At 40.1% G+C, this 20,750-nt stretch overlaps 1 protein-coding gene across 1 annotated transcript in view; it reads right to left on the bottom strand.

The window, feature by feature from the left end:
* PTEN (phosphatase and tensin homolog) overlaps positions 1 to 20,750 on the bottom strand; it is a 102,074-nt gene that overhangs the window by 35,814 nt on the left and 45,510 nt on the right. The window contains exons 3-4 of the mRNA XM_065407616.1: positions 13,529 to 13,573; positions 3,886 to 3,929 (exon numbers count right to left, since the gene is read on the bottom strand). Coding sequence (XP_065263688.1) covers positions 3,886 to 3,929; positions 13,529 to 13,573 — 89 coding nt within the window. The remainder of the gene's footprint in view (positions 1 to 3,885; positions 3,930 to 13,528; positions 13,574 to 20,750) is intronic.

Genomic DNA, 20,750 nt, shown 5'->3' on the forward strand with positions numbered 1-20,750 from the left:
AAATGAGGCAATTCTGCTGAAGAGTTCTGATATTACAGTTTACCCTATTCCAGGGACTGGACATGTCCACATAATTAGTTCCAAGAGGCTCTAAAATATGTATAATAATACGTAATCATAACTGCTAATTGTAAACAAACCAAAAAAAACCACACACCCAGGCTTTTGTTATTGTTTTAACAGTAAAACCCAAAAACATTTCAATTTTCTTTACTCATACACAATCCATCAGACAAGAGAGATGGCAAGTACTTGGAACTGGGAAGCAGGGGGAAAAGGGGGAAAAAAAAAAAAAAAAGGGAAAAAAACTCTGAAAACAGGAGAGAGAAATAAGCCATAACCAGGAGATTGCAGCACCCAAAAAACAAAACACACCTATCTTGCAGTATGCCAAACAAAAATAGATAATATCCATATTGCTGCTCAGCATATTTAGTCATACAAAGCTGTATTTTCTCTGCCCAACAGGCTCCCTCACTGACTTTGAGGACAGACAGGCTCTTGCACAAATCACCACTCAGATCTAGTCAGAAACAGTCACCTTGGAAGCTCTCTCTCTAGTTTTGGCCAACAAAGAATGAATAAAGCATCCAATTTTGGGCAAGTCTTTTTTACTGGCTTGTCATACATTCAGGTTATGTAAATTCCTTTGGAAGAGACAGTTTAGGTCATAAGAGCAGAAGAAAGATGACGATTATGGTTGAATCATGAGATTATTTTAGCAGAAAATTCTGGTGCAGTGCAGAGTACTATTTTGTCTGGGAAAAAATGTAAGGACGATTTATAGGCTCACAGCACAGGACATCCACTTGGTCTTCTGGAAGAGCAAAAAACCCCAAATAACTGACAAAAATGAACAAAGATTCACATGGCTTTAAAAGGAGGGTCCATGACACTTCACAACTAGATTCAGATTCCATCAAAGCAGCAGAAATGAGTGCTAGTCTTGCAAACTACCCCAATGTAAAAATGCACCACTATGCTTCCTTTCACATGGAAGAGTGAGTATTCCTAAAATGGCCACCTCCATGTGAAGGTTAGAGTCTTAGGCCCTTTAGACTGCTGTATAAAAGGAAACTGAAGCAGTCCTTTAGCCACTACCAACATGACATTGGTAAGGGAGACAATATTCTGAGATATATCTCAGAATATTGCCACCAAAATTTGGAGGTAGATTCCATTTTAGATGAGAACCAGCCAAGGTTCCCTCTGGAGAGAAAGCCACAGAGGAAGTCCTGGAAGAAAGTTCCAAGAGAAGAACAGCTTGTTGTGGAAGCTCTCCGGGGACTAGAGCTGAGTCAAGGCTCACATGGTTCCTTGCCGAGAAGGAGCCATAGGCCTAGGAAGGGCTCAGCTGAAGATTCCAGAAAAGGCCTAAGGCTAATGTATGAAATGGATCTAGGAAAAGTGGACAGTCTGGAGTTTGGGATGGCCAGGTGATTCCCAGTTCAGAGACCCAGGGCAAGGGCTAGATCCTGAAGTAGTTGGGAGGGCCCAGGCTCCTCTACACCCCCTACCTAAAGACTGTGGGAAAATCCCTACACACTGGCAAGAACTGAGGGAAGTTGAGGCATAAGACGGGTGAAACACAGCTTGATCCCTGAAATAAGGAGAGACAATCCTGAGAGGAAAGGACTTAAAGGTTACACAAACCCTAGGCAGAGGGATATGGCTCCACAGGGGGTCGTGGTCTTGTTCTGGATAGCTTTTCATTTTGTTTTGGACTTACTTTGCCCCACAAGGAAGATACTTGATTTGGCTGACAACCCACCAACTGAATATCAGACATCTTCGAGATGCTTCATGTTGGGCACCCAAAATCACTTCTCATTTCTGAGTACCTAAAGCTTCCTCTTCTCCTAGGGAAAGGCAAAGTGTATAGAAGAAGGGGAGTCTAAGAGTCACTTTCTCAAATATCAAAGGTGGATTATTGTTTTTGTGATGAAAGGGAAAAGACAAAAATACAAAAAGTAATGCAACTCTAACTGAGCAACCTCAGCTAAGGCAGGATAGAGCAACTGGGATGATACATAAACATTCAACTGTGTTAAGGACTCTTCGTAATATTCTAGAGTAAAAGGATTTCAGTAAATCAGTGATTTCTGAAATGTAAGTAGTTTCTTCATAATGCAAAATAAAAATGAAAGCAATGATGACATCTGGCCATGTGTTGTTAAAGGCCCACCCAACTTCATTTATGCATGACTCCCTCCTACTCTTGGAAGTCCTGGAATCTATCTTAATAAGATGCTTCCTCTCCTTACTTAACTATTTCACTGATTGTCAAAGCATGTAAGAAAGATGACATTTAAAGGATCACAAGTGACATCTGAGTTAGCACTCACTGAAATGAATGGGGCAGTTTATACCTCTCATCTACTGTTTTCTGCCTCTCTGTAAACCCAGGCAGACACTGCAGAATCAGTTAAACTGTGTTTTGATGGTTTCTTCTGCAACCATAACAGCTAGAGATTTAGCTTCTACTAAAACATTTAAACAGACTCAGGAAAATGACAGAGTTCTGTCCATGCTCCCCAGTTGGGGCACACACCCCACACTTTGGAAAATTTTGGAACAAACACTGAAAGAGACTACACCACTGACTAGATAAGAAGAGTACTGGAGATCCTAGTGAACTTAGACTGGAGTCCCAAGGATTACAGCTGCAGCATGGTCCATTAACACTAAAATCCACTCTGTTAGATAACATGCTGGAGGTGCTTCCCTTTAGAGCGCCATCTGAAGCAAAGTAAGCTCCTTCAAATGCTCTTAGGTCATCCATATTGAAGAGCTTCTATTTATCTATCCACCCATTCTATCATACCCATTCTGAACAATGGTATGAAAGTGAACTACTAATGCACGGTGTCCAGAGATTCCTCTGCCAATGCTACCATGCAGGAATCTAGAGCCACCACTAGAGAAAAGTGCTGACATGAAGCAGCGACATTAGTTTACTTTCAGCAGGTGTCCTGCCAAAAGACTTTGGTTAACTGAGGGTCAAGAGGCAGAATTCTCAGTAGCACCCAAAACATCCCCTCATTAGCTGGAAAAGCTCCAAGTCAGAGTGACACTGAGCTGCCCCATTTAAACAAAGGCAGAATACTGAAGTGTTATGTAGTTTCAATTCCTTATATAGTGGAAGCCTTGATTCCAGAACTTTCTGGCAGAGCTGCCTGTGGATATATCTACACTGCAATAAAAGACTCACGGCATGGCTGTGGCTGGCCTGAGTCAGCTGACTCAGGCTGATGAGGCTCGTGTTGCAGGGTTAAGAATTGCTGCATAGACTTTCAGGCTCAGACTGGAGCCCAGGCTCCAGGCCAAGCAGGAACGTTTACACTGCAATTTTTAGCCTCGCAGCCCAAGCCCTCCAAACCCAAGTCAGCTGACCTGGGCTCTGAGACTTGGTGCCACGGGTTATTTATTGCAGCGTAGATGTACCTTCTGACCCGTAAGCATGGCTTATTCTCCATTTTCATTCTATGGACTCTTGTATATTAGAAAGGACCTTTGTCCCAATTTCAGTAAAAGTCCCCATTTTTGGTAAACTAAGTGTTGATCAAATTAAATGGAGTACTTCATAGTTTGTTTTAAAATCAGCTTTAAGTCATAACCTCAGGCTTACACACTGAAATTTCAACTATTTGTGTTCTTAGCCCATGATAGATAATTGCTAAGAATATACTTTCTACACAGTGTCAAGCACCACAGTAAGCTTCTCATGAAGGAATCTTAAGTTATGTTAATACCATTCTTCTCTCTCCCCCCCAAACACTACATTAATATGACAGTTTTATTTTGTTCCTTAGTTCAGAAAAATAAAAGGAGAAATTGGAAGGGGAAAAAAGCTAATAGCCTAGACCCTAGGCAGCACAAACATACCTCTGCAGTTAAATTTGGCGGTGTCATAATGTCTTTCAGCACATCTAAAAAGAAAAGATTAAAGTTCAACATAAGTATGTTAGGTAAGTCTAAGGTGTCTATCACACTTTTGTATGTAAGGATCAGCATATGAAAGCTAAGAAAAAAAACCTTAAGTCCACATCACCTTTATAGCTCAACACCACAGCTAGACTTGGTCCATGAAATTCAGAATATTTTGTTTTAAAATATATTGGTTAAGTTGCTATGGCAAACTCAAAAGATTTTGCTGAAAAATAATGGTTACCCTACAGTAACTGATTCTTTGAGATTTTGTAGTCATTGTAAATCTCCCTTTAAGTATGCATATGCTTCATGAGCAAGATCAGACTTTTTGGAATAGCTGTGTTCATCAAGGTCATGCATGCACCCTGTTCTCTTTTGCTCCCATACAAGGGCATAAAGGGCAGAGTGGCTGTGACTCTCCCTCAGTTCCCTCACATTTTGAAACTTGCGTTAGCTGAAGACACTGAAAACAGGGAAGGAGGATGGATTATAGGGGCCACACAGACATCCTCATCTCGAAGAACAGTTTTTCTTACCCTGCAGTTTAAGTATGTCAGTGTGGATCCCACCGCAGGTGACAGGCAAGTAGTACTCCTTCTGGAGAGTGAGAAGGAATACCAGCTGCATCAGTTGAACAGTGCTGTCCTGAACTTGGCATCTGCCCTTGTGGCTAAGTCCAACGCACAAATGTTTGGTGAAGATCAGTGGTTACTCTATGTCACTGCCTTGCACGTTTCAGAAACTGGCACACTTCTGAAGCAGGTGGAGAATGTCACTTGAGCTTTGGTGGATTGAGCCCTGATGCTGTGACACACACACATACCAGCCAACTGGAAACAATATGAGATACATTGTGTCAAGTATCAGAGGGGTAGCCGTGTTAGTCTGGATCTGTAAAAAGCAACAGAGTCCTGTGGCACCTTCAAGACTAACAGATGTATTGGAGCATAAGCTTTCGTGGGTGAATGCCCACTTCGTCGGATGCATGAGAAGAAGTGGGCATTCACCCACGAAAGATTATGCTCCAATACATCTGTTAGTCTTAGAGATACATTGTGTTATCCACATAGATATTCTCTGAGTGGAGATGGCTTGGCCTTTGGAATAGCCAGTTATTGCCAGAAATAAGTGGGTAGACAATTTGAACTACTTAGTTCAATCGATGTAGTAAAGCAATACTCTGGAAACATCCAGTGTGTAACTTCTCTTCCAGTGTAGAGTGGGACTTTGGAAAGAATACAAGTTAACTGAGTTCCATCTGAATTGGAGGCCACTTTGGGGATGAACTTTGGGTAAGGTTTCAACACCACCTTGTCTCTATGAAAGATTATATAGGAAGGATCAGCCATAAGTGCTCAGAGTTGCTCTCCTAACCAAAGGAATAGAGTAAGTAGGAATGCAGTCTTCACAGTGAGATGAAGGAAAGAGCATTCTGACAGGTTCAAAGAAAGGGCCCATGACCATGACTCGAGAGGAAGACCATGCACAAGTGTACCGGTAGATGGGTAGCAGAGATCGCTGCAAGGGGGACCTTAATGGAACTGAATGCTAGGCCAGAGCATTTTAAAAGGTAGGCAGCAAGGAATTGAGGATCTTTGATGGTATAGCCTGCAGAGTGAAAGTTATGTTGGGCCACACATCAAAAACCTTTTCCATTAAGACAAGTGTTTCTAGTAGATGTCATCCTGCTTTGTAAAAGGATATCCTGAACTTGCTATCTATGGTACTTAGCCAGCCAACATCCAGCCTGTCAGATGTAGTACTTCAGGTCTGAAGTGTATGTCTGTGGTACTGCGATATCTAGTCCAGGCAGTATGGCAGCTAAGCAAGCAACTAAACAGACATCTGTAGCAGGTCTGTCAGCCAAAACTACCCTTGCCAGTAGGGAGCTACGCAAATGATGATGGTTCTGACTCATTTGATTTCAGATATCACCGTGAGGGACCAGGAGAATCAAAGAAAAGGCACACCTCAATTCCACTGCAGAATGAAGGTGTCTCGTAAAGAGCCCAAGCTCATGGCCCCTCTAGACCAAAAGTTCTGACACTTGGTGTTGTGCTTGGAGGCAAAGAATTCTCTCCCCCAACAATGGAATATCTGTTTTATGATGGACCTCTTCAGTGACCACTTATGATTGTTACCAGTTTACTCAAGAAGTTCATCAGACTGTTGTGGGCACTTTGGATGTGGAGAGCCATCAGGGTGATCCTGTATTGATGGCTCTATGTCCAAAGTTTGATGACTTAGAGGGGTGATGAGATGGCAATTCATAGCTTGTTTATACAGTGCATTGCTGAGGCATAGTCCGTCAGGAACTACACTGGAATTTTGGAGGACAGCTTGTATGTCACTCCTACCTAATATGATGGCTCTGAGTTCCAGGATGTCTGAGTGAAGTCTCAGGTCTCCTGAGGACCAATGCCATTGTATTTGCAGGTGGTCCAGCTGGATTCCCCAAGCTGTCGCTGAAATACCCATGTGATTAGTGTCCTTGTCAGGGAGGGAGCTGGAGAACAGTACTATGCTCCTTCATGTTCTTGGGTTTTAACATCCAGTTCTGCAAGAACATGAGGTGGTACTCAGACCTTCTGGTGTTTTGGTAGAGAGTAGACTGATCTGAGCCAGAATTATAAGGGTCACAAGTGAAATCTGATAAGCAGTGTCATGTACACACCTGCCAACATGTGGTCCAATATACCAAGGCAAGCATATATGTCAGACTGGTTTTATCTTATCCCAGTAGCAGTCCTCACAACAACAGGTACTTGTCTTTATGCAGATATGCTTTCCCTGGCTTGGAACGGATCATAGCTCCTATAAACTCTATAATCTGTGATGGGATGAGTTTTTTCAAAGCTCACCATGAGATCTAAGTCAGGCAAAAAGGTGGAGAGAAAGCATGTGCATGTATATATTCTAGGCTTGTTGCTGTCTCCTGCTGGGATATGCTTCTGATTAGCCAAGTGTAAGGGTAGATGTGGATCCTGTCTTCTCAAATGGGCCGCCACACCCCCCCCCCCCACTAGGTATTCTGTGGAGATTCTCGATACCGTGTAGAGTCTGAATGGCAGTACCTTGTACTGGTAGTGATTTGGCTCCACTGTGAACATCAAGTACTTCCTATTGGCCAGGTTGATAGCTATGTGGAAGTACATGTCTTGCGAGAGAACAGCCAGATCCAGTCTTGATCCTGAAAAGATGAGATGATGGAGGCAAGGGTTACCATCCTGAATCTGAGGCGGCATATATATCTGTTCAGTCTCCTCAGGTCTAGGATAGGACCCCTTTCCTCTTCAGGATAAGAAAGTATCAGGAGTGAGTCTCTTCCTCTGAACTTCTGAGGTATCTCCCTCCTCTGCTCCTAGATGAAGCAACAAGGCCAATTTTTTTTTTAAATAGGCTCTCATGCAAAGTCTCTCGAGGGACAGGAAAGGGGACAGGTAGGGAATACGGTGTGGAAATGAACAGGGTAGCTGTTGGTGATGATCAGTACCTGCTTGCCTGTTATACTAGAACTAAACCTAAGGACTACAATGGGCAGCTCCTCAAGTATAATGGTCTTTTCCTTGGCCGATACTTAGGTTGTCTGCTCTAGGAGAAGGAAGGTGCCTCTTGCTGAGCTTACTATTTGTATTGTTTCTGATAGAAGCGAGTGTATAGATCCCTACGAATCTTAACATGGCCCAGGAGTCCTTCAGTAAATGGGGTGCTCTCTCTGTTCTGCATCTAAAAGAGCTCCATCCCTTCAAAAGGCAGGTCCCTCTCTGGTGGCTTGCACCTCTTTCGGGAAGCCTGAATGCTAGCAGTCATTTCAGGATGACTGATACTAGCAATCATAAGGTTTTCTTCATGGTGACAGCCATGGTCATTGATCTCAAACCATATCTGGACGCATATTTGCAATGCTCTTCTGACCACCACCTAGCCCTTTTATAATCCATTTCAGTTCTACCCCTTTCTCCTGGAGAATTTCAGACAGAAGTAATTTATCTTTCCCAGCTGAGGAAGTTATATTTTGCGAACAGGGCTTGGTAGTTCACAATGCAGAGCTGCAATGAGGTGGTTTTTGGTTTTGGAGGGTTTTTTTGTTTGTTTGTTTGTTTTTTAAGTCCTTTTCCTTTGATGTGCCTTTTGTGAGCATAGACTTCTCTTGTACTGCTGATACCACCAGAGACCCCAGAGTTTAGAAGTGTTCAAAGCCTTCTGAAATCACCCGGTATCTCCTTTCCACTCATATACATGTATAGGGCAAAGTTGTCAGGGTCTGCCATAGTACCATTGACAGCTCAAGTATGCCCTCATTGATTGGGAGGGTGATCCTGGCAATGGTTGTAAAGCTTAGTATTTCAAAGTTGCACAGTATTTTGGGACTTTTACTGGATTACTGTGATTTCAGTATCCCGGGTCTCTGTAATCCAGGCCAGGAAGCTTTGAAGTCCAGTTACCCAACCAGTGGTGATGATGATTCCCTAAGGTACAGATTGAGGTGGCTGCTGTACCTCCATTGTCAAATGCTCCTGGAGATCAAAGTCTGACATGAGTGAATGGCCTGGCTAATGATGCCACTGTAGAGTGAAATCTTCTCCTCCTCAATGTGTGGGAGGGGGATCTGCTTCAGTACACATGCAATGATGGTACCCAACATGGCCAGTGCAGCGTTCTGTAAGGGTACTAGCCATGTTGAGGTTGGCCAGCTTAATGCCATCCACATCTTGCGGGGGGGGGGGGGGAGGGGGGGAAGAGAGGGAAGAGCTATACTGAGAAATTGCCAGCGTGTTTTTTTGTTTGTTTCTTTGTTTTTAAGGAAACATCCAATTTGAAGAAATGGAGATGACAAAGTTCTTCACAGTTTGTTGTTAAAAACACAAGTTTTGAAGCTCTCAGAGTAGTGGGTTGGACAGTTGCTAGATTCCATCTCGCTGTCATATTTGATAAGAGGGAATGGTGGAAGGGCCACAGCTTATCCATCTTATGTAGTTGCACAGGAGTACAAAAAGGCACCAGGCGCGCACACAGCCTCAGACACCGCTATGCAAGATTTCAATCTCACGCATGAGGCACACTGACACTCGAAGTAGTAAATCTTACCTATTCTTTACTCATTTAGAATTTTACATGTTTCTGTTTAAAAATCCAATTAGAACTGTAATAAAATGTAAGACAGTAAACGAGCCTCTGAGACTTCAATTATTTTTTTTTAATTCATCCAAGCTACAGCTGTGTTTTTGTAGCCAATCCTGCCATGAGGAATCCCTAGCAGCTTCAGTGGCTTCAAAATTTTGAAAAGTCACTTAAGCTTTAAAATGGCTATGATTTAACTTGCAACCAATTTGCACCTTCCTGGCTGTCATACAAACATGAGATATTATCCATCACCCTGCCTGACAGGTCTCAAGGCCAAAGAGAAGGCAACAGCCTGTTTCTTCATGCCAGAGCCAACTAAACCTCCACCTTCCCCCATGTTGAGGAACTTTGCATAGAAGTAAGAGGACACACAAAGGAACAGCCTCACAACTAATTACTCAAAGGAGAAGACTGCAAGAAGCTGTGTACAAGTACAAAAGAGGTATACTAAAGAAGATGGGGAACAAAGGAGAGATTGGGAATAAAATGAGATTACAATTTTGGGGTGTATTAAAATAGAGGAAAAACTGAAAACATGGGTTAAATAAGAATACTGGAAACTAAGAGCAAGTGGTTTAAGATGTTGGATACAAGAAAGTAAGAGTGAAGGACAGGAAAGAAAGAAAACAGTCACATTTACAAATATTTTCTAGGAAGTGAAATGCCAAATTGTTACAATAGGCTTTATCTGCACAGTTTGAACACCAATTTAACTAACATGGTTTAAGTATCAGAGGGGTAGCCGTGTTAGTCTGAATCTGTAAAAAGCAACAGAGGGTCCTGTGGCACCTTTAAGACTAACAGAAGTATTGGGAGCATAAGCTTTCGTGGGCAAGAACCTCACTTCTTCTGAAGAAGTGAGGTTCTTGCCCACGAAAGCTTATGCTCCCAATACTTCCGTTAGTCTTAAAGGTGCCACAGGACCCTCTGTTGCTTTTAACATGGTTTAGAAACCATAAGTTAAATTGATGCACCTGTCTAATGTAGATACTATTTGAGATTTCATACAACAAACTACATTAAAACAACTTTGAGGTTGCAAAGTCAAGCACTCAAAGTTCAGATATACCATTGTTATGATAGTCTAATTACATGATCAAATTTTTTCCACAGGACCCCAGCTCATTTTTTCAATACTCACGTAAGAAAATTAGTACTGTCAACAACTTTGCTCATTTTTAAATTAAAAGTTAGTAACTACAATGGGAAGGAATGTCTTGGGGACTGATATCATACATAGATGCCATAACTAACATGCCCCTCAATGGTGCCCAAAAGCTAGCATTTGATCCTTTTCCTACCTTGGGGACAAACACTGTGCTGAATTACCCCCTTTATAATCCTACTTAAATTTATGATTACCTAGTGTAAGCATTTGTACAGATTTTGTCCACATAATAAGAATTAAGAGATTTCCTGGATTCTCTACACAAATGAGTGGCATTTACAAAGTATGTTTACCATGGCTGTAGAGTCATTTTATTCTGAACCTGTTCCCAATCAATTCACTTCTGGGGGGGGAGGGAGAACTCTTCAGGCACATTTTTCACTTGAAAGCCTCATCCAAAGAGTAAATTTGGTGATTCTGGGACATTATTAAGTCACCTGCACCAGTCTTGAGTTAACCACGCAAGGAAAGAGTGAAATATGTGTCTTGTAAGGACACAAAAACAAGACTTTTTTTGTACTCCTATAACTGAAAAAGACTTACATTTCAACTTCAAAAACTTGCCATGAAGTTGAACAAAAGCCTCTGACACACTGACAAATTTGGTTCATAAATACAGTAGATAACATTAGAAAATCTGGAATGGCATATTGGCAATATACATATATCAAAGGCTCTTGTTCCCTTAATACAGAGAAAAAAATGGCTCTTATCACATCCTCCTCATTTTTAACCCCAAAGTTTTAAAGAGTAATCGTTTCCTCTTTACCATCTACTAGCTCTGTGCCTCCAACTTTACTTTAACCATCTACATATTTAAAAAGTTTTTCCTCACCTCTTCCGTACAAATTCTTGTATGCTGACCTGATTTAGAAATTAGAACACATCTAGTGTTTTTAACCTGTCACTATTTGTGCCACTTTCAAATGACATGCTCGGTACTGAGCAGTTCAACACTCCCTGATCTTGTGACTAATATCAAAGCCACACCTCACTAAAAACTGATAGTCTTAAGAAGCAGGAAGTTAGTTATCCTATTTCACATTTTTCCAGAAAAAAAATTGGCTCCTATAAATAGGATTTGGGGGCCAGAGGGGATGGAAGGATAAAAAAAATCCTTCACTCAATCTTGACCATTCTGATTAGAGACCAGCAAATCTGCAGGTATCCGCTGTGTATCCACGGATGTGGATATCCACAGACCATTTTTGCGGATCGCACCACGGATGTGGATATAAATTTTGTGTCTCCACAGGGCTCTGCAGCACACACTCACCCAAACAGAGCGGCTGGCACCCAGCCTGCAGGCTCCAGCTCAGCTCTCTGAATCACGCAGCAGTGTGTTGGACATTCTGGGAGTTGTAGTCCCCAGCTTGCTCGGAAAGAGGAGGTAAACAATAACTCCCAGAAAGTAGTGAGCCAAACACCATTTTGAAGGTGAGGCTGTTCTTTAAACAGGCAGGCGGCAATGACTGCGTGCATTAGAGCTGCCGTAACTGCGTAGGGGTGTTCAAGCCCCCCATGGGGAGGGCAGCGCTGCATAGAAGGACCAGAATTGTAGCCTCCCTGGCTGGGGCAGGGAAGGAGGTACAGCAGGGGCAGAGTGGGCAGCAGGTCTCTAGGGAGAAGTGGAGCTGGGGGGATGGTTGGGGGCTTGACACAGCCCTGTGTCACTGCTGCACAGTGACCTGAGGAGCTGTTTAGAGCCCTGCAAATCTGCGGATATCTGCGGCTCGCAGATCGGATGCGGATACCTTTTCGTATCTGCACAGGGCTCTAATTCTGGTTCAAGAGCTATTCAACAAATTAGCATTTTAAAATAACTAAACCAAACACACTTGAAATGCAACCTGATGACTATGATAAGCCCTCCCCTTGATAATTATATTTTAAAAATATCAGAATATACACTAAAGCCCTCTAGCTTTGGGTGACTAGAGGGTTGAATTGCAGAAGGAGTGAAGTGGTGATAGACACCCCATAAATACCTAGTTAGCTCTTTAAGGCGGGAAGAGTATATTCAAATGTCTTATCAAGTGCTTTTAGAAATACTTTCACTTTTAGCTGTGAATAGAATTGGCACATCTTTCAGTGGGAGGTTAGATTCTGATTAGGTTGCCTTCTGAACAATTTACAGGCACAAGAAAAGAATCTCATTACTGGACTGTATGATAAACTGCTTTCAAAATTGTCCAAGTTGTATTATTTTAATATATAGTTTGGTTAACATCAATAAATTTCCCTCCTCCCATCTTTAAAGGTCAATCTTATAGCAACTTTAAAAAAAAGCATTCAATTTCTTGTTAATTTTAATGTTATGTACATCTAGAGTCTTAACCTATCTTCATCTATGTCAAGATAACAAATCCAACAGGCACCTATTTTTATTCTATCTGAGGCACATTTACATTATTATTTTTAATGATTTACTGTTTACAGTGTGATGTAATTATCGGACTGATTTTTCTATCAACGAAAAGGAAGAAAAAATATATAGGATTACGCAAAATAAAGCTTTGAGAGGCTCAAAATAGATCAACCAACTTCCAGGGTAACTCCTATTAAGTTTTACTTTTTCCTGCACCTCATTTTTGAAACACGTATATTCGCAAACTTCAGCTGAAATCAACATAACATTACTATACATTTCAGAATGCAGAAACAAGCTCAGGATCAGGTTTAAAACAAAAGGAAAAAGATGACAGAGGAGATAATTAGAAAAATCCTACAAAATATTTTGATAATAGATAAATGTATGTATAACTACTCAATCCACAGAAGCAAGCATTGTACCTATAAAACTAAGGCAAGCTCAACTGTTGCAATAACTTATTCAAAATTGCACATGGGGATAGCAAGAGTTCATGTAGATGCAAAATAGAGCTGTTTAAATAAAGTGTATACTACTAATACAGTGCTATATAAATAAATAAATTTCAGAACAACAGAAGATATCTATTTTGCAATTCCATCACTGAAGATGTCATTAATGTATTACCAGAAACCATGATGTGAATTACTTCTGAATTTACCACATGGTTACAGGATCTAAAATGGGCTGTAAGCCATGCAAATTTAAAGTAGATCAAGTAACACAAGCCCATACAAGCATTCCATGTAATTTCTTCATTACACTTTACTAAATGAAGTAACAGTGCTCTCAAGTAGTTTTCTTGAAATAATTGTTTTAAGAAATCTGTAAAACAATATGTTCAGTTATGTCCAAGCATAAAAAGAAACCATTTTCACTCATGAGCTATGTTTATAACATTGTTTTGAAAGGTGTAGATATAAAAGTATACTTACAGATTGTATATCTTGTAATGGTTTTTATGTTTTGAATCCAAAAACCTTAAAAGAGAAAAGGGAATTTACATAAATGTATTTTGGCTACTACTGTTTCAAAGATATTTTAATATATTTACAATACAAAAAACGTTTTCATATGAATTTCAAACTAAGCAGTTTTGAGTTTGAAATTCAGGCTATTTCCCCACAATATCTCTTGAGACACACTGATGGGGCCGAACCCTGCACGTCTTGCTCATATAAGTAGCCTCAATAGCATCAACAGGACTATTTGTATAAGTGAAGGCAGCAGGTTTTAGGCCCATATAGTTAATTACAAAATGTATTTTTAATATTCATGCTCCATTTCTCAACAATATAGATTTTTTTTTTAAACTTGTATTACTGCGTTTTAGTTTTACATTTTTTACCAGAAGGATGTCTAGTTAACTATTTCAATAAAAATAATTGCTATAATTATTACTTTCAATGTAATCATATACACAGAATATTTACCAGAAACATATCTTATGCGCTTCTCTATAAAGTTTACTGATGCACCTGTACTGATACACCAATCAAGTATAAATATCATAAGAACACAACAGCCATACTGGGTCAGACCAATGCTCCATCCAGCCCAGTATCCTGTCTTCCCACAGTGGCCAATGCCAGGTGTTTCAGAGGGAGTTAACAGAACAGATAAACATCCCATTGCTCATTCCCAGTTTCTGGCAAACAGAGGCTAGAGACACTTCAGAGTTTTGCATTCCTGCCCATCCTGGCTAATATTCTCAGATAGACCTGTCCTCCATGAATTTATCTAGTTCTTTTCTGAACCCTGTTATAGTCTTGGCCTTCACAAAATCCTCTGACAAAGAGTTCCACAGGTTGATTATGTGCTGTGTGAAAAAATACTTCCTTTTGTTTGTTTTAAACCTGCTGCCTGTTAACACAAGAACCGGGGATCACACAATGAAGTTATCTGAAGGAATAAATAACACTTATTTGTTCACTTTCTTCACACCATTCATGATTTTACAGACCTCTCATATTCCCCTATTCAAGGTCTCTTTTCAAAGCTGAACAGTCCCAGTCTTATTAATCTCTCCTCATATGGAAACTGTTCCATACCCCTAACAGTTTTTATTGCCCTTTCATGTTCCTTTTCCAATTCCAATATACCTTTTTTGAGATGCATGTGGTATTCAAAATGTGGGCGTACCATGGATTTATACAGAGGCAATATGATATTTTCGTTCTTATTTATCTATCCCTTTCCTAATGATTCCCAACATTGTGTTAGCTTTTTTGACTGCCACTGCACATTGAGCGGATGTTTTCAGAGAACTATCCACAATGACTCCAAGATCTCTTTCTTGAGTGGTAACAGATAATTTAGATACCATCATTTTATATGCATAGTTCGGATTATGTCTTCCAATATGCACTGCTTTGCATTTATCAACATTGAATTTCACCTGCCATTTTGTTGCCCAGTCTCCCAGTTTTGTGAGATCCCTTTGTAACTCTTTGCAGTCTGCTTTGGATTTAACTACCTTTAGTAGTTTTGTATCATCTGCAAACTTTGCCACTTCACTGTTTACCCCTTTTTCCAGACCATTTATGAATATGTTGAACAATACTGGTCTCAGTACAGGCCCCTGGGGGACACCACTATTTACCTCTTTCCATCTGAAAACTGATCATTTATTACTATCCTTTGTTTCCTATCTTTTAACCAGTTGCTGATCCATGAGACTACCTTCCCTCTTATCCCATGATAAGCTTATTTTGCTTAAGAGCCTTTGGTGAGGGACCTTGTCAAAGGCTTTCTGAAAATTTAAGTACATTATATCCACTGGATCACCTTTGTCCACATGTTTGACTCCTCTCAAAGAATTCTAATAAACTGGTGAGGCATGATTTGTGTTTATAAAAGCATGTTGACTCTTCCCCAACAAATCGTGCTCATCTATGAGTCAGATAATTCTGTTATTTACTATCGTTTCAACCAATTTGCCAGGTACTAAATTTAGGCTCACCAGCCTCTACTTGCCAGGATCGCCTCTGGAGCCTTTTTTAAAAATTGGTCTCACAGTAGCTATCCTCCAGTCAACTGGTACGGAAGCTGATTTAAATGATAGGTTACAAACTACAGTTAGTAGTTCTGCAATTTCACATTTGAGTTCCTTCAGAATACCATCTGGTCCTGGTGATTTATTACTGTTTAATTTATTAATTTGTTCCAAAACCTCATCTAATGACACCTCAATCTGGGACAGATCCTCAGATTTGTCACCTAAAAAGACCAGCTCATGTTTGGGAATCTCCTTCACACTCTCAGCCATGAAGACCGATGCAAATTATTCATTTAGTGTCTCTGCAATGGCTAATCTTCCTTAATGACAGGTTTCACAGTAGTAGCAAAAAGAACAGGAGTACTTGTGGCACCTTAGAGACTAACAAATTTATTTGAGCATAAGCTTTCGCGGGCTACAGCCTTAAGTGCTCCTTTAGCATCTCGATCATCCAGTGGCCCCATGGGTTGTTTAGCAGCCTTCCTGCTTGTGAGGTACTTAAATTTCTTGACTCTCCCCCCCTCCCCCCACTTCAATCTTGGGCTAGCTGTTATTCAAATTCTTTTTTGGCCTTCCTAATTATATTTTTACACTTCACTTGCCCGAGTTTATGCTCTTTTCTATTTTTCTCAATAGGATTTAACTTCCACTTTTTGCCTCTCACTGCTTCTTTTATTTTGTTGTTTAGCCACAATGGCACTTTTTTGGTCCTCTATGTTTTTTAATTTGGGGTATACCTTTAAATTGAGACTCTTATCGTGCCTTTAAAAAGTTTCCATGCAGCTTGCAAGGATTTCACTTCTGGAACTGTACCTTTTAATTTCTGTTTAACTAGCTTCCTAATTTTTGTATAGTTCCCCTTACTGAAATTAAATGCTACCATGGTGGCCTGCTTCGGTGTCCCCCAACCCCTCACAGGGAGGTTAAATTTTATTATGTTATGATCACCAGTTCAGCTATACTCACCTCTTGAAACAGATCCTGTGCGCCACTTAGGACTAAATCAAGAACTGCCTTTCCACTTGTGGGTTTCAGGACTATCTACTCCAGGAAGCAGTCATTTAAGGTGTCAAGAAACTTTCTCTATGCATCCCATTCTGAGGTGACATGTACCCAGTCACTCTGGGGATAGCTAAAATCCCCCATTATTACTGAGTTTATTTTTATAGTCTCTCTAATCTCCCTGCGCATTTCACAGTCATTATCACCATCCTGATCAGGTGGTCGGTAATATATCCCTACTGCTATATTCTTATTAGAGCATGGAAATACTATCGATAGAGATTCTATAGTATAGTTTGGTTCATTTAAGATTTTTACTTCATTTGACTCTATGCTTTCTTTCACACACAGTGCCACTCCCCCACCAGTACAACCTATTCTGTCCATATATTTTGTACCCTGGTATTACGGTGTCCCATTGATTATCCTCATTCCACCAGTGCAATTAAAAATCAAATTCCAAAATGGATTGAAATAGCCATTATTAGCCATTAACGCACTGCATAAGGAGTTCCAATTAGTACTTTGGGCACACAGAGAGGGAGGAAGCATGTTATTTTCCAATTATTTGAACCAGCATCACTTAACATTTAATCTATTTTTAGAGATTGATGGCTGTTTTTTTCCAGTGCTAAAACGCTAATGATAATTTTGCAATATAATCCTCTACAATGTTACTAAAGTTTCAGATGGCAGCATGAAGATAAGAATACTTTGGGCTAAATTTGATACATACACTGATTTAAGTGAGTGTCAATGTTAGACGGTCGTGTTTTTATAATGTGGTACAATCAAAATTCTCGAAGCCCTTCAAACCGGTTTCATCACATCCTCTTGATGTGGAGAGTACACTCATTTTAAAGTTAAACAAGAATAGCTTTTATTTGCTTATTTTGGGTGGGTTTTTTTAAAGTGTTATTACCTATTTTACAGAAAGCACCATAAATTAATGAAACTGGACATTTTAAAAATAAATGTAATCTACTTTTCATAGACCACAGTTTAGGTAGACCAGGGATCAGCAACCTTTCAGAAGTGGTGTGCTGAGTCTTCATTTATTCACTCTAATTTAAGGTTTCGCGTGCCAGTAATACATTTTAATGTTTTTAGAAGGTCTCTTTCTGTAAGTCTATAATATATAACTAAACTATTGTTGTATGTAAAATAAATAAGGTTTTAAAAATGTTTAAGAAGCTTCATTTAAAATTCAATTAAAATGCAGAGCCCCCCGGGACCGGTGGCCAGGACCCGGGCAGTGAGTGCCACTGAAAATCAGCTCACGTGCCGCCTTTGGCACGCGTGCCATAGGTTGCCTACCCCTGAGGTAGGCTAATGAATTTCACTTTGTTTCCCATTTCATTTTTATCTTCTCACACACTAGCACAAGTTTGGATTGTTTGAGTTGCAAAACCTAACAGGAATTTTGATCTGTTTTTAAAACAGTACTAGTATTTTTTCCTATTAATCTTGGATTTTGTAAAAGTTTATTTAAATAAAAATCTAAATTTGAGGTCAAATTTAATCTGACAGTTTCCCTCTAAGTGTCCCTCACTTACCACAGTCAGTCAATTGGAATTCGAGGAATAGAACCCACAGAATTATAAGTGATAAATTTTCTGAACTAAGTAGGAACAAGGTCAAGTTTTCCCTGTTTTGTTCAGGTCAGCTAAAGCACTGTCCAAACACCCTTCCCCCTCCCCCCCTTAATGGTGGGAAAGGGGGAAGAGGAAAAAGTCTTTTCTACACTTCATGTAGCAGCTCTACAAGCTGAACTATAACCATGATACACCAAAAGTGCCGTTATTATATATGATGTGTCACCTGGCAATGTTCAATAAGAAACAACATACAAGTGTTTACACTTAACAAAGTGTGTTTGCACATCAGCCAGAATGAATTAAATTAGCCATGGCAGTACATGCTGTTCACATTGAAAAGAAACATGAGCTGCTAAAATCCTGGAAAGCTCAAGCAAAAACAAGCTCTAGTTATCAGTCATAATACTCCAGAAGAACCTCTGTGGTTAAACTGATGTGTTAAAATAAGAACAGATGTGAGTATAGCACTGAATCCTAGGACTGCAATTTCATCTACAGAAAAATATTTTAGAACACAGTTACAATTGGCACCCTTGTAAGCAGTTTCAGGGGGGTCAAATGGCTTAATGAACACAGATTCATCCCTAGAGATAGCCCCATGAGGTTAGAGTTGGAATACATGGGAGGGCAGAAGGGGAGAAGCTGGCACTGGTTCTGCCAGTAGTTTACTGGCTTTGTGGATGAGTTTTAGTTTCCAGGGTTGTCAAATAAGGCATTTTTCTAAGCCTTCACAAAAAGTTAAAAAGCCTCAACACAGCAGTACAACAACCTTAAAAGTAACTGCTTGCATTTTAAAAGATGAAGAGTAATGGTAGTTTTCTAAAAACAGAGTATTTCCAATACAATGTCATTAGTTAATTTTACACCACATTTGACACTGACTACTCAAGAAAAATGTTATGTCTTTAGAACCAGATACTAATTTCTCCTGGACCTCGAGTAAATGTACATGGATTGTGTGTAAAGCATTAGTAAACTCAAAAATCTTTTTCATAAAATGAAAAAAAGGTTACTGCTGCTGAAATATTGCATGCTTATACTTTTGTACAGTCATGCTTCATGTTTGAAAACAAGGAACTCAAGATAATATAACCCAAGTAACATCCAGGTGCCCTACAGTCATTTAATTTGCATATTTTAAAATATCCAAATGTCATTGATTACATACCTATGATATTGCTTTGCAAAATGAAAATTTCTCCTTTAGCCATCTAACTTTACGGAAATGTTATTTTGCTCATCTAACTTTTATTTAAAGTCTATAATTTGCAGATAATGTACAGTGTTTATTCTCAAAACCAAGTACATCTCTTCTACATTCTAAAGCAATTAGAATTAATATTTGGAACTGTGGAGGGCAGACAGCAAAAGATACACTTGCAATATTAATTTGGGTTGGACCACCAGGTTGGGGAAGATTTCCCACCCTTTCTGACATTTTATGCGTAGAACCCATACTCAACAAGGGATGTAAGTGGGGCTTAGGAAAAAACACAGGCAGGCTGACTGGATTCACTGGAAGCCAGAAATCCCTTAGGATAGGAATTTGGGAGTAAGGGTGAAGCACCAGCAGAGTCCTATGGAGCACTATGTAAAATGGGTCAGCCAGTAGCATCTGTATCTCTGCCATTGTAGGCTGATGCAATGGACTTGAAGAAAGTAATCTGATGAGACATGTGAGCACCATATTGATAACTTAAGATGAAGGTGACTCAAAGGCAAAGCATATGGAGTAATCATTTTAGTCATAATGAAGAGAAGGTGAGAAAACAATTTAGCACTAGGGAGTTGAAAGCAGACTATGGCAAGTTGAACTTGCTGAACAGAGGAAAAAATACAGAAGAAAGACTATAATGAACAGGATGGATTTAAAGAGATCACTTCTGTTTTATTGTGGCTGTACAGAAAACTGCTTCATAGCAAAAGATTTTCTGCTTTCCTTTTCATTATCTTCTGTTTTGGTTGTCCACATTCAAGCAGTCAAATACAGAGACATAGGATGGAGAATCCAGCTTCGGCTCTGTGACATCAAATCTGGAATGCCAGGCAGCGGGACTTACAGATCCAGTAACAAATCCTTGGCCTGATCACCAAAGTGCTTTGCCCAGGCTAGGGCTGCTTAACACAGTGTTCCTCTCCTGCCTACACTTATCAGTCTGGGTATGAAAGGGATTGGAAGAAATGCACAAGGAGATTTGAGACTGTTCACAAGATGGACGACTGTCAGCCATGATTCCCCCACCTCCCCCGGAGAAAAAAAACCTGGTATTATTTCTTGTTCCAATGATGGCACACTGATCTACCCAACAATTTCCTCCCCTCTGGAACAGAAATCCAAAGACTGTTTCCTTTGGGGATCACTTATGTTGAGCTCTGCACTTTCAGTTCAAGACACTGACCTGAATGTTTCCCTTGCCTTATAGCTACAGACTCAGAGCTCAATCTATTTAGCTCAACAAAGAGAAGGTTAATGGGTGACTTGATTACAGTCTATAAGTACCAACATGGGGAACAAATATTTAATAATGGGCTCTTCAATCTAGAGAGAAACGTATAACA

The sequence above is a fragment of the Emys orbicularis genome, chromosome 7 (genome assembly GCF_028017835.1).
Source record: "Emys orbicularis isolate rEmyOrb1 chromosome 7, rEmyOrb1.hap1, whole genome shotgun sequence".
Lineage (NCBI taxonomy): Eukaryota > Metazoa > Chordata > Testudines > Emydidae > Emys > Emys orbicularis.